Raw genomic sequence first — 14,788 nt, 5'->3', positions numbered from 1 at the left:
CCAGCTCTCGGCAAGAGGTCTGGGTGTCTTTCTGTGGAGGTTAGTACGGAGCCCCCGAGGGTACATCCTTCCTGTTTGTGTTATATCCCTTCCTGTTGTACTTTTTCTCCTCCGCGTTTGTATTTTATTCCTTCGCGTTGTACTTTCTCTCCTCCGTGTTTGTGTTTTATCCCTCCGCCTTTATTTTTCAAGGGACACTTTTGTCATTTTTGCCCTCCGCCTTTATTTTTTAAGGGACACTTTTGTCATTTTTGCCCTCCGCGTTTATTTTTTAAGGGACACTTTTGTCATTTTTGCCCTCCGCCTTTATTTTTTAAGGAACACTTTTGTCATTTTTGCTGTTGACAAGTTGTTTATCAAAGACGGAGTTCGCGTTCAAAGTCGAACTCCGCGTTCAAAGTCGAACTCCGCGTTCAAAGTCGAACTCCGCGTTTAAAAACGAACTCCGCGTTCAAAGTCGAACTCCGTCTTGGGCCCGAGCAGTGTCACTCAGTCAGTCTGTTGAGCGTGCAGCAGGGGAGTCAGAGGACGGATTCCTACGGTACTACTTCCTGTCCAAACTTAGTTTGGAGGTTTGCTTTGCCTGGCACACCGGCTGATCATCACCTTGGGACATTACATGCCAAACGGTAAATAATTATTTTAATGAATACCACAGTGCTTCGTCTATTGTTCTGAACTCTGCTTATCTCAAGTCACATTAGTCCTTTCTGTATTTATCGCAGTTGGACTGCTTCAGTTTGCACGCCAGCATGAAGCTAAAAGGAGCGCTCGTTTTTGTTCAGTGGGACCGCGCGCGGGACGGTGCGCTTTTTATACATTCAGAGAAACAGTCGCGGTTTGGTCAGTAGAAACGTTTTCTCCCATGCATGGCTTGTCAACATGCATTTTTGCAAATTCCAGTCTCGCTTTTTTATGAGTTTTTTTCAGCAGTGGTGTCCTCCTTGGTCGTCTCCCATGAAGTCCACTTTGGCTCAAACAACGACGAATGGTGCGATCTGACGCTGATGTACCTTGGCCTTGGAGTTCACCTTTAATTTCTTTGGAGGTTGCTCTGGGCTCTTTGGATACAATTCCAACGATCCGTCTCTTCAATTTGTCATCAATTTTCCTCTTGCGGCCACGTCCAGGGAGGTTGGCTACTGTCCCGTGGGTCTTGAACTTCTGAATAATATGAGCCACTGTTGTCACAGGAACTTTAAGCTGTTTAGAGATGGTCTTATAGCCTTTACCTTTAAGATGTTTGTCTATAATTTTTTTCGGATGTCCTGGGACAATTCTCTCCTTCGCTTTCTGTTGTCCATGTTCAGTGTGGTACACACCTTTTCACCAAACAGCAGGGTGACTACTTGTCTCCCTTTAAATAGGCAGACTGACTGATTATGAGTTTGGAAACACCTGTGATGTCAATTAAATGACACACCTGAGTTAATCATGTCACTCTGGTCAAATAGTTTTCAATCTTTTATAGAGGTACCATCATTTTTGTCCAGGCCTGTTTCATTAGTTTGTTTTTTTAAATAATTATGTTAATCAACAATTCAAAAGTAATGGCTGATTTTGATTATTTAATTTTCAATAAATTTTTATTTATTGTTACTTTTGTGAGTTTCAAGTGATTTCAGTGAGAATTGTGGGTTTTTCCTTCTTTAACTGAGGGGTACCAACAATTTTGTCCACGTGTGTAATTGTCTGTAGTAGTGGTGGCTCAGATATACTGTATTGGAGTGAGAAAATAAATGTATGGTTTACTTAAAGCTGGTGTCTTGAAGTATGTCAGACAGAAGCACATTTATCTACTGTTTGTGAGCATAGAAAACAGACAGTTATGAATTTACGGTACTGACAATTTTAGGCAGTAATTCGCGAGGATATTGAACACCAATAAGGTATTTGGCGGTTGACAATAGCAGAGATATTAACAGCAAGAAGAGACGCAACTCTTATGCCAACGAGGATCAAAACAGAGGCTGCAGTCAGTCGTGCACCGATACGATGTTTTTAACCCCCACTTGTAGCTATTGGAGTTACTAGGTGTTGATAATAATATTATGCAGTGAACTTGACTGAAGACAAGGCACCTGTGCTTGAGGGGACCTCAAGTGATTTTTCACTGAGTCTGAAAGGAAAGACAACAGTTCTGTTTGTGTTAGTTTTAGTGAACTCTCTTGGTTTGTTTGTGATTATGTTATTTAATTTGGTAATTTCCTGGAGATAATTTGATTGTATAGTTGTTTGTTTGTCAAGCTGATACTTGAAATTGTAAAGGTATTTATTTTCTTTTATCTGCTAACTCTACAGTTGTATTTGTAAAATTAGTAGTTTATTTGCCTGTTAATTCTACAATGGAGTTTGTAAAATTAGCTAATTTATTTTTCTCCCACCACTTCTACACCGGTTGTTTTCTCTGTGGGACGTTCATGAGTCCTTATTTAGTTGTAGTATGGGATCTGACTGTATTTACTGATTCCCATGCAGTCTTTATGAAGTTTCAGTATGATTCTGATGTGTTCATTTGAAGTGGGCTCTTTTGGATCTGTATCGATTTCGTTTTGATGGATTACAGAACAGGTTCTGTCCTGGATACCATAGGGGTCAGACCAGTGAGGGGGAGTCTTCGGTTGAGCTCCCCCCCCCCCCCCCCCCGTTGTTTAGCACTCTCAGTCGGTTGGACAGAGATGTAGGACCATACTCTGTCCCCCACTTGGTGGTTACTGAAGGCAGCCATGTGGTGGGAAACCCTATGCTGTAGCAATACAGGTTTCCTCTGGCTGTAAGGGCAGGTGCGGTGGCAGAGCCTTTTGTCTACCTGTCATTATTTCAAGAGGTGGAACTCTGGTTGCTTCATGTGGGGTTACTGTGGTGGTCATCGGAAGTAAGGATGGCCTGACTTTCACATTTTCCTGGCTGGATGTTACATCATTTTTCAGGGTTTCAACTACTGCTCGGTTGGCTTCTCCTACCTGACCTGAAGTCTGGTGAAAGGTGTGCTGGCTGGAATTCACACATGATGATTCATGGCCGTGTGTCCAGGTCACCCCCCTGTGGTTTTGGGTCACCACGAATGAAGGCAAAGTGAGGGGGCCAAAAGCAGGTAAAAGGAGGCCTATGATCACCAGAAAAGTGGCACGCAGGGTATAGAGGAGCCCTGAGTGAAAAGCAGAAGCCAGGTTCAAAGAGCGTAGAGCGCTGAGCGCAGCACCCACAAGATTCAGAACCAGAGCCTGAAAACCGCGGCGAGTCACAAGGTCAGACTCAGCTGCCTCCAGGGAGGGTGGGCGGTCAAAAATTGCGAGACCGGGCTGGCATGTCGAGTCACATGTCCAAGAATCATCTATAGGAATGTCTCGGCCTGTGAATGGAAGGCCAGGCTCTGTTGAGAGCTGGAGGTCATGCAGTGCTTCACTGCCGGTGCACAAAGTGTCTTCAGAATCAGTGCCAGGTTCAGAGAGTGAGCAGTGGTTGACCGTAGGAATGGAAGCATCCACTGCGCACAGTAAGACCTCACATGGACTCTGTGGAGCCTGCTGAGTATCGCCTTCCATGCCGTCGAGTCCTTGGTTGGAACTCTTAGTCATAGTTCTCCCAGGAGCTTCGATGAGTAGTGGCTGGCACACCTGTGCCCAGCTCAAAGAGTGTTTGAAATCGATAAGGGGTTCCAAGCGGTTGAGGAGATTCTTACCGATAAGGAGAGGTGTGTTGTCAAGAGATGACGTGTACACCGGATGTACCAGGGTCATTTGTCCTATGGTGAGTTTCAGTTCCGACACAGCCGACAAGGTGATTGCTGCCTGTGAATATGGCTGAAGGAGGACCTTCAGGTAGCAGGTTCCGGCGTAGACACCAGGAAAGCTGGAGGGAGAGGTTCTCCCCAAGTTTTGGGAGGAGACGAGGCGTATCCCCTCACTTCTGTGGGCCTTGTCACAAAGCGGGTTTTTTTGGTTGGGTCTGATGTTAATAAATGCTCCAGCTCGCTTTCTAACTCAGCTAGGTCTTCTCTTTTGACCTTTTGGGTGTGTTGTAGAGTTGCTAATTTGGCTCTATCCTCCTGTAGCTGCTGTTCAAGGTTCTCGATGTGAGTTTGGTTAGCTACTTGGTGTTCATTGCATGTTTGGATTTGAGCTTTTAGGTCTCTGATTTCAACCACAGCATTGTTGAGAAGGTCATTGGCTTCTTCACAGCCTTTTAGGGACTCTTCTAGTTCTGCTTGTGTAGCTAGCAGCTGGGTTTGTTGTTGAAACGGTTTGTCGTAAACCATCATTTTCTATTTTTAATTGACGTATTTCTGAATTGCGTGCATTTTAATTGTGTATGAATGTTGCAGCCGTGCTTCCCAAAAGCTTGGTTAAAGCTTTGGCCTTGGGTGGTTTGGAGATCACCTCACATCTGAGCTCTGTTAAGGTGTTCTCCGGTGTGGTGGGATCGGTATTTTGGGCTTTGTCTATATATCCAGGTAGCAAGTCTTCAGTCATGCGAACCAATGCATCACCTAAACTTTTAAGAGGACTGCTGTGATCAGCAGCATCGAGGGCCATGTTTGGTTTTGCTGAACAAATTCACAGGACAAACAGCAAAGCAATTCTAGCACAAGATGGGCTGCTTAGGGAATGAGCGGGAAAATTTCAAAAAGAAAAATAGAATAAAAAATTAAAAAATTAAATAAAATACAAAAAGATGGAATAAACAATAAAAGAGAAAGAACGAGAAGTGGAATTATTTACATGCAAATTAGTTGTTATCCAAAAGGTTTAAGTGTTTCAGTGAAAAGCCTGAACCTGTGTATTTTTGTTAAAATTAAATGATTTATTTCACCGTTCAGGGTTAGCAAGCTTGATGTGTTTATCAGCTTTAATTGCCTTAGGTGAAGGAAGATTAATTACATGTTTGGTATCATCTGTTTAATTATCTAATTAAATATTTTGTCTGTTTAATAAAATTTAATTGTATTTAATGTTTAATTTTCTTTTAAAAAATAATTTTATTAAATGTTTTTTCCTTTGATTTAATTGCTTTTTTAATGTAGTTTGTTTCTTTAATCTTTTTTCTTGTCAAGATTTTAACCCCAACCTTAAAAGTGAAACAAACCCTTAAAACAAAAATTTTTTGTCACAATCATGAGTTACTCAATTTTTTAGTTTATCAATTCAACTTTATTTGTTTAGCACCTTTCACCCAGATGACAAAACTAAACAAGCAGAGAGAAAAAAAAAAAAACTATGATTAAAACTGAAAAAATGTATAAAAAAACAGATTTAACATGGTAATAAAACTTGTTGTGTCCAGGGGATAGAGGGACTTTATTGAAGTCTTCTTGGGCTCACACGGTCAATTATAAACTTGATATTCAGTCTAAGGAAACTGCACAGTGACAGAAGAACCAACAATATCTCCCGTTTTCCCCTTTAAGGAGTCGACTCTTCTGGCGCTTTCAGACCAAAGAACTACAGACTCTTTACAACCTGCTCAAACTCTTGGTACAGGACCTCACCACACGGGTCAAGATGGTTTCCTCATTTCTACTCTGAAGCTCACCTTCTCCTGCTCAAACTGCTGACATACGTTTCTGCTGCTCTAAAGTCTGGTCTCCAGAACTTCCTAAAAACTCTCAGAGTCTCTCCTGCTGCAGGTTGCTTTGTAGAACTGTTCCAGAAAATCTCACTAAACCACATGGAGAGACCTCAAGATAGTCGTCCAAATGAAACCAACAAAAACCAAACTAGCATAACCCAAATGCTATAGTCTCCTGCAGCCTACCAGAGAAGCTCTTTAAACAGAGAATCAGGACAGGAACTCTTACCTTCTGGACAACCAATGTTGGTTCACAAACAAGAATACAGAATGTGTCTGACCAAAAACCTCTAAAGACTCACTACAGCCAAGATAAAGACACAACTCAGCTGCACCAAATCCACTAATCACTGCACACATCAGCACCATGTGCTAACTGTGGCTAAAGAACCACATTTACCAAGACAACTATCCAGTACAAAGCCCTAAAACACACCAAGAAACACATTAAAGACAATTTTACTGCTGGAAGTTGCAAGCCAATGCCTAAAGAACAAACTAAAGCAATGGAGCCAAACCCGGTTCAGTAAAGAGAAGCAGAGGAAATGTTTGACTGCAGCCATAAAGCAGGAAGACACTGAGCTGCTCAGGTGTTCCTGATAACACCAAGCAGCCACCTGGACAGCCAATAGGAACACAGCTTACTGTAAGTCCAGAGGGCTGGCTTAGTGAAGTAAATTTAGTTTAAAGTTGAAGCAGAAAGTTAACAAAGAAAGTTGAAAACCACCTTCTGATACCTGAAATCTCTGAGTTTTCACACATAGAACACCTGAACATGTTAAATTGGTTCCATAGTAGAACCATCACTGTAAAAACGTCATAGTATGGTGTGTTGCTCAAAAAACATTACGACCAGCTGTTTAGGGTCGCCAAGGAGCGACACAAAAACAGGACAAACGCTGGTTTCCAGGGGGTAAGGCAGCTATTTATTTGAAAGAGTAAGTTTACAGCAACACAAAGAAAAAAGAAAAATCCTTAAATGTAGACCAAAAAAGTTAGTATGGAGGAATATTCCATCTGAAATGTAGACCTGAGAACATCCTAAACATCCTTACATGTAGACTAAAGATGGTTTGGAAGAAAATTCCATCTAAAGTCCTCCAATGTAAACCTAAAAGATGAGTTTAATGGTATATTCCACCTAAAATTGACTACTGTAGACCTTGGAAGTTGGTCTAATGGTATATTCCACCCAACATCCTTGAACATTAACTGAAAAAGTTCGTTCAAAGGAATATTCCACCTAAAATCCTTCAATGTAGACCAAAAAACCTTAAGCAGTATTCCACCCTTAATGTACACCTAGAGGATGGTTTGGAGTAATATTCTACTCTAAAATCTTCCAGTGTAGACCTAAAAGGTTTAACTGATGGTATATTCTACCCAACATCCTGGAACGTTTACCTAAAAGGCTGGTTTAATGGTATATTCCCAGAAGAACCCTTGAACATTGGGCTTCATGGTATATTTCACCCAAAATACTTGTACATATACCAAGAAGTCAGTGTAAAGGAAATGTAGACCGAAAAGGATTGTTTAAAGGAATATTTAAACTATTATTTTCATTATTTAATAACCTGTTTTCAGTCAGAACCCTGGCAAACTTATTTTCATCATTTTTTTTAGTGGGAAGTCACAAATAAAGGAGCTCTTTGCTTTTCCCGGCGTTACTGAGTCAAAAGCTGCTGTTTCAACACAGACATGTTCACATGCATCTACAAACCTCTCAGCACTCAAACGCCCACAGACAGGCGGCCGGCTGGGCCGAGGCTCGGCGGTGTCCACAGACCCTCGAGTTGGGGAGCCATGAACTTGTTGGTCTGGTTTGAAGGCCTCCGTGTGGTCCAGTAGAAGTCCACATATCTTGAACCGCAGCGACTGGCTGGCATCAGGTGGACCGGCTCGTCCTCGTAGGACTCCTCCTGTAGCCTTGAGAGGTATCTATGACAAATAATTATTTGTCATAGATAAATTATAGCCATAGACTGCACATCAAATGTCTGGATGATAAATATAGCAATCTATAGCAATAACAATCTGGGTAAATGCAAGTTACAACTGTGGTCAAGAACACTTCCAAAGAATGAGGGGGATGGGAATTTATTAGTGTATGATGTGATAACGTGTGTCTACCCGCTGAAAAAGTCCAGTAAAATAATTTCAGGGAAAGAGTGGGAACCCTGACATGGTTGGAAACCTCAACTGTAATCTCTAACAGTGTGTTGTATATAAACAGAAGCCTCTTTGAAGTATTTTATCTTTGAGTAAAGTCTGGAGACCGCAGTTAAGACTGCAAATTTTCGTGCTGCCATTAGAGGCACTAGAGGGCAGCACAGGGCAGAGATTGTTCAGGTTCAACTGAAATTTCCTTTCATTAGTCCAGTAAATAGACGCTGTTGTTTTCAGTTGGTTCCACTGATGAGGCTGGAGGCTGGAGGCAGCCATGTGATGTACTATTTGATGTTTTTAAAAAGACATGTATTTACTCCTAAAGGTCCTTTAATGTTTTCTAGTGGTGGATTTCATCTTTAAAGCAGCGAAACAAGTTTTCAGATCCTCTACGTAAGGAAAAGTACAAACACAGAAATATAAATACTGTATAGTCCATTACAAGTCAAAGTTCTACTTCAAACATCCTTCATAAGTTTTATCAGCAAAATGTAGTTTAAATATTAAAGCAAAGTCCTGCTTGGTCTGTGACTGATTTATTATTGTATCTGACATTCATGAAGCCTCAGTGTGTCAGCAGCATGTTACTGCTGGAGCTGCTGCAGCTTTAACTAGTTTATATTCAGTCCTGAGGCTTATCACATGAGAAATGAGAGGAAAGAAGATGAAATGAAGTTCTGATTCAGGTTTTGGACTTCTTCTCTGATCTCTGAGATTTGCTGACATGTTTAAACATTTTAACTCTGATTAAAATGATTCCATGGAAGAAATTTAAAAGGAAAAAATCTGTTTACTGGAGCTGTTACCAACTCATACATATCTGGTTTACTCTTCAACTATGAGTTTAGAAACATTCTGTTATTTACTGCTTAAACCTTCATTTACTTATATTTCATAAAGCCAGTGAATTTGTCAGATAAATGTAGTAGAACGGAAAATACAATGTTTCCCTCTCAACTGTAGTGGAGTTATTAGAATAGTAAAACAGAAATACTCTAGTACAAGTACCTCAAAATTGTGCTGAACTATAATGCTAGAGTCAATGTACTTTCCACCACCGGAAAACACTAAATTATCTCTTCCTCATTGATTTTTGTCTTTTAATGAAGTATGATTTCTGTTGGGTTTATCACTCTGCAAACAGGACAACCAGGTTAGGGTTAGGGCCACTTCAAATTGTAAATATGTAAAACTATGAAGTTAAAATAATTTCTAGGCCATGACAAGTTGTTTTGATCCCAAAGGCAAATACTAGATTATTTTTTGTCATTTTGCATCTCATTTTGTTGTGTTTTTTTGTCATTTGTCTCATGTTTATGTTGTTTTACCACTTTTGTTGCTTTGCGTTTCCTTTTTGTCTCACTTGTTTGTTTTTTGTCATATTTGTCCATTTTGGGTTTTGGTTTATTCATTCTGTGCTGGTTTTTGTTGTGCGCTTCCTTTTTGACTTGTTCGTTTTGTTTTGTCTATTTTTGTCCAATTTTTTCTTTGTCTCGCTTTTGCCGTTCATCTCATTTTTGTCATATTTTGTCTTGTTTTTGTCATTTGTCCTTTTTTTGTCTGACTTATCGTTTTGATCATAAAGTAAAACACTAGATCATTCAGTTCCAGATACCTGTGACCAAATGTTTTGTGTCTTTGTAGACAATCTGATCTGGAAGTTGTAATGTGTAAATGATAAACTGAGGCTGAATGTTGTTGAAATTAAGTTTTTCTTATGAAATTTCAGGTTGTTCATGTTTTGTAAAAAGATAATTCATTAAATGTGTACTTTTTTGCACTAAAACAAAGGAAAAAGCTGGAGTTGTGGTTATTTATAGGCTATCATGCTGCAATCTTACTGGTCCGGCCCACTTGAGTTCAAACTGGGTTAAAATGAGTTTGACACTGCTGGTTTTAATGCTTTAGAGCAACAACATGCAGCAGTAACGTAAAATAAAATCCAACAGAGCCAGGGTGCTTTTTGAAACACTTCCATTTATTAATCAAAATGACAAAAACAAAAGAAGGTAGCTGAAACAGGAGACACAATCGACAGAATCAACATTCAAATCTTGACCAACAAAGAGGTTTCTGTAAAGTGCCAAATCAGAAAAAAAGCCTCACTGATAATATACTGTATCATCACACACACGTACACAAACACCACCACATAGAAAACTAGATTTTTAATATGCACAAAAACCTAGAAACCATATAAAAGGAGTCTATACCAAGTAGATTCTGCTCTATAATGATGAGTTTTCTGTTAGAAGAAGAGGCGTTTGATCAGTAGTTCATCTGAGAGTCTGGCTTTCCACTAAAGTCATGAGTGCTTGTACACACTGTGCAATATTCATCAGTAAAAACCATTTAAACCTGCCACCCTCCATCAGCTAATACATTCTAATGCCGCTCAGAAAGAAGGTTTCTGATGAAGGCACATGACAGGGAGGCGTGTTCAACAACGACGCCTCCCACCTAGATATCATTTATACAAGGAAAAAAAAAAAAAAGAAATCACACACACCTGACTGTCCACCAGTGGAACGTTTGTTCTCACTGGGGGAAATAAATCAGAAACCATGTTCCACTTCACACCTTTGGTAACCTGCTGGAGAAAACAGGACAGAAGCTGCTTTTCCTTGGTTTTCTCTGAAAATAAAAACAAACCTGCATCCTGAAATCTCAGTGTCTTTACTAAGTCATGACTATGTCCTAGTGTTCAGTTAAAAAAAATAAAGCTGAGGTTAGTATTTAAACATAATTTTCTCACAAACTTCTATTCTTTGCTGTTTAAACCCCAGAATAAATGTGAATAAAGGTGAAAATGTAAACATTGTGGTCATGTTACTGGGTCCATGGATACGACGCCTCCACAGAGACTGAATCACCACAAAGACAGAACAAACATCTTTGACCCTTTTGGATTAAAACATAAAAAATAAAAGACTATTAAATAAGATACAAAAATCAACAAAAATATCACTGTAGACAAATAAAAAACATGGTCAGAAGTGAAGAGCTTGTTCACGATGGTTAGTCTAAGCTCCAAGTGCTGGTTGGAGATGGAAGCTGAGTCACCTTCTGAGCGCGCTCAGTTACGTCTTCTGCCTCCGCCTGCTGTTCATTTCAAAGTAAGGGTCCTCACTTTTGCCCTTCCACTGAGGGATCTTCTTACTAACGCTGGGCTCGACTTTAACCGCTCTGATGTTGGGGCTTTTGAGCGGGGCCAGAGCTGGAGCTGGTTCAGGTTTTAAGGTGGACTTGATGGGGTTGGTGGTGGTGGCTGGCTTTCTCCCCGCCCTCTGAGCTGTGGCTGGTATCTTCTGATTGGGTTTGCTGGCAGCAGACAGGCCTGTGTTGCCCCCTGGGACCCGCCCAGGGGCAACAGCAGTACCTCGTGAAGGGGCAGCAGCCGCCTTGTTGGGGGCCGGGCCTTTGGTTTTGGCCGTGACCTCTTTGCCCTTGGACAAGGAGCAGGCTGGGGAGGCTGTCCGTGAGCTGGGGGTGGGGGTCCGGGTCTGTGGAGCCGGCGTCGCTGCTGCTCTGGTGGCCGTCCTGGCCCGCCTGGCTGCCTCTAGGCGGAGGCGTGAGGCTGGAGAACCGGGGCGGCGCTGTGCGAGGCGAGAGCGCTGGCTGGCGCCTGTTGGGGGTCGGCCATCTTTAGGAGGCGGCGCCCGCACTGGAGCTGTGACAGTGCGAGGCACAGAGGAGGAGGTGGGGGAGGTGCAGGGGCTGGAGGGTTTTGGGCATTTCGAGGACGGCTCGGGGCAGACGGGGCTCCTGGGCTGGGAGGCGGTGCCGTGCGGTGACGGTCGGTGCTTGAGCTTGGAGGCGGGATTTGGATCTACAGGGGCAGCTGATGGAGCCGCTGCTGGAGTCACAGCTCGACGCTGGACGCCCTGACACCCGGGGCTGGGGGTCTGTCTGGACGAGCCTCCCACCGGAGTGGAGGGCAGAGAGGAGTAGCTTTTGGTGGTGATGGGCAGGGGCAGCTGGGTGGGCTTCCTGGGGGAGGACGGGGTAATCTGAAAGTTCTTCTTGGGTGCCGAGGCAGAACCTTTCCGGGGCAGCGTGGGGGTGCAGGCCGGGGAGGCGTTGTAGGACCGACAGCTCTGAGCGGCTGCCGTCACCGAGGTCAGCTTACAGGCTGAGGAAGATGAAGAGGAGGAGGAGGAGGAAGAAGAGGACGAAGAGGAGGAGATGAGGTCGTTGACGGCAGCGAGCGGGTCCATGTCGGGAGGAGGAGGTGGAGCTGCATTGCCATGGTGACCACCCAGTCCTGGAGGACCTTTCTGGAAGGCCAGGATCTTCTGCTCCAGAGTGGTGAACTGCAGCACTCGCAGCGGGTCGTACTTCATCAGGAAACCACGCAGAGTGTCCCAGCCACCGCCCACCCGAACCATCACATGTTTACCGTGGAGCATCTGAGGAGACAGAAGTCATGTTTAAACCAGATCCACGGAGTTTTACAACAATTACACCTGTCTAAACACAACAGCCATCCATCCATCACTTAGTCCTCATTAGAGTCATGGGGGGCAGGAGTCTGTCTCAGCTGACTTAGGGTGAAGACAAGACACCTGGACAGGTCACCAGTCTATCACAGGGCTACATTTATAGAGTGGGCCGTGAGTTTCCATACATATAAAAATGTATAATGCATATTTTTATGTTTCAGATATCCTAGAAGATGTGTTTGATGCCCTCTTTGGGGGCCCTTCAAGGCCACGGTGTATCAGGTGAAGATACGAGACATAAATCATCTGAAGGAACGAATCACCAATGCCATTACAAGCAGAACTTCAACTGTGCTAAAGCAAGTTCATCGACAGAGGAAAACACGCATTATGCGTTTTCAAAACAATGGTGCTCATATAGAGCACATTATATAAATAAAGCTGTTGTCCAAGATAAAAAGTTTATTTTTCCTACATATGGAAACTTCTGGCCCACCCTGTAGAACAAACAGCCACACTCACATTCACACCTACAGACAATTTAGAATCACCAATTAACCTCAGCATGTTTTTGGACTGTGGGAGGAAGCTGGAGAACCTGGAGAAAACCCTCAAATGCACAGGGAGAACATGGAAACTCCATGAAGAAAGATCCCAGGAAGGTTGGGATGCCAACCAGGACCTTCTAGCTGCCAGGGTACAGTGCTAACCACCAACCACCGTGCAGATCATAAACACAACAACATATGTTAATGGGTTCTTATTGTCTTTAATACTTCAGTTTAACAATCAAACATCATCAATGGCAGATCACTTTAAGGTCCCAAAATAGCTGATGAGTCCGTCTGTCCTAAATCTTGGCACTCTAATTATGATGTAATTATGATGTAAGCCACACACGCAATCCACCATAATGAGCTTACATGTGTCCAATCACAGCCACCCACTGATGCAGTTAGGACTAATGCAAACGCCAGGACACACACTTTGGCAGCCGCCTGTGCAACAGCAAGTCTCTTACTATGCATCTTTATTAGCACATCAACAATATTTACAGCTGTAGAGTGCACTGATCAGCTTCTGGTTTCTACAGGGTTGAGCCAGTAAAGATGTAGAAAGAGTTAGCGGAGTATAAAGAGCAGCAGCATTTAGGATGATAAATGCTGCTGCTCTTTATACTACACTAACACTCTCTGTAGTGTTTGTACTCACCCGAATAAAGATGGTCTTATCTCCGAGTCTGTAGCGTCCCTCAGACAGGTACTCTATAGACACTCTGTTGGAGCAGTTGCAGGGCGGCTCGTCCATGCCGTGCTCCTGAAAACAGGAGGGACGAATAGAGGACAGTTAGGCAGCCATACTGGAGTTTTCTTTGACAGAAACACGATTATGTTCCAACATTTACAGTCTGAACATAAGTCAGTGGAAAACAAAGCAATAAATTTGATGTTCCCATCAAACAGTTTGCTGAATGCTACTTTTATCCCCTCATATATACATGTTTCCTATAAAAACAGAGACGAGGGAGTCCACACTTCAAAAACTCAACATCTTAACAAGTCTGTTTGTCTTATTTTTAGTCAAAATGTCTCATCCCACTCGATTTAAGATAAATTCACTTAACAAGTGACATTTCAGCAAGATGGAGGCACTTGTTTGAAGACAACACATCTTAAATATCTTGTTAAGTCAAACAATCTTGAAATTATCTTGTTTTAACCCTTGCGTCATCCTGCGGGTCAAACTGACCTGTTTTAAAGTATAAAAATGTGGGGGAAAAAAATTATATATATATATATATATATATATATATATATATATATATATATATATATATATATACAGTGCCTTGTGAAAGTATTCGGCCCCCTTGAACTTTTCGCCACATTTCAGGCTTCAAACAAAGATATAAAATTTTAATTTTTTTGTCAAGAATCAACAACAAGTGGGACACAATCGTGAAGTGGAATGAAATTTATTGGATATTTTATACTTTTTAAAAAATTAAAAACCTGAAAAGTGGGGTGTGCAATATTATTCGGCCCCTTTACTTTCAGTGCAGCAAACTCACTCCAGAAGTTCAGTGAGGATCTCTGAATGATCCAATGTTGTCCTAAATGACTGATGATGATAAATAGAATCCACCTGTGTGTAATCAAGTCTCCGTATAAATGCACCTGCTCTGTGATAGTCTCAGGGTTCTGTTTAAAGTGCAGAGAGCATCATGAAGACCAAGGAACACACCAGGCAGGTCCCAGATACTGTTGTGGAGAAGTTTAAAGCCGGATTTGGATACAAAAAGATTTCCCAAGCTTTAAACATCTCAAGGAGCACTGTGCAAGCAATCATATTGAAATGGAAGGAGTATCAGACCACTGCAAATCTACCAAGACCCGGCCGTCCCTCTAAACTTTCACCTCGAACAAGGAGAAGACTGATCAGAGATGCAGCCAAGAGGCCCATGATCACTCTGGATGAACTGCAGAGATCTACAGCTGAGGTGGGAGAGTCTGTCCATAGGACAACAATCAGTCGTACACTGCACAAATCTGGCCTTTATGGAAGAGTGGCAAGAAGAAAGCCATTTCTCAAAGATATCCATAAAAAGT

The 14,788-nt window shown here is 42.2% G+C and overlaps 1 protein-coding gene across 2 annotated transcripts in view; it reads right to left on the bottom strand.

The window, feature by feature from the left end:
- Nucleotides 1-9,694: 9,694 nt before the first annotated feature.
- Nucleotides 9,695-14,788, bottom strand: part of gas2l3 (growth arrest-specific 2 like 3) — a 54,808-nt gene continuing 49,714 nt past the window's right edge. For both annotated transcript variants that reach the window (XM_051948651.1, XM_051948647.1), the window contains exons 8-9: nucleotides 13,392-13,496; nucleotides 9,695-12,146 (exon numbers count right to left, since the gene is read on the bottom strand). In XM_051948651.1, coding sequence (XP_051804611.1) covers nucleotides 10,818-12,146; nucleotides 13,392-13,496 — 1,434 coding nt within the window. In that variant the 3' untranslated portion in view covers nucleotides 9,695-10,817. The remainder of the gene's footprint in view (nucleotides 12,147-13,391; nucleotides 13,497-14,788) is intronic.

The sequence above is a fragment of the Acanthochromis polyacanthus genome, chromosome 1, assembly GCF_021347895.1.
Source record: "Acanthochromis polyacanthus isolate Apoly-LR-REF ecotype Palm Island chromosome 1, KAUST_Apoly_ChrSc, whole genome shotgun sequence".
NCBI lineage: Eukaryota > Metazoa > Chordata > Actinopteri > Pomacentridae > Acanthochromis > Acanthochromis polyacanthus.
This window is presented reverse-complemented; position numbering and strand designations above follow the sequence as displayed.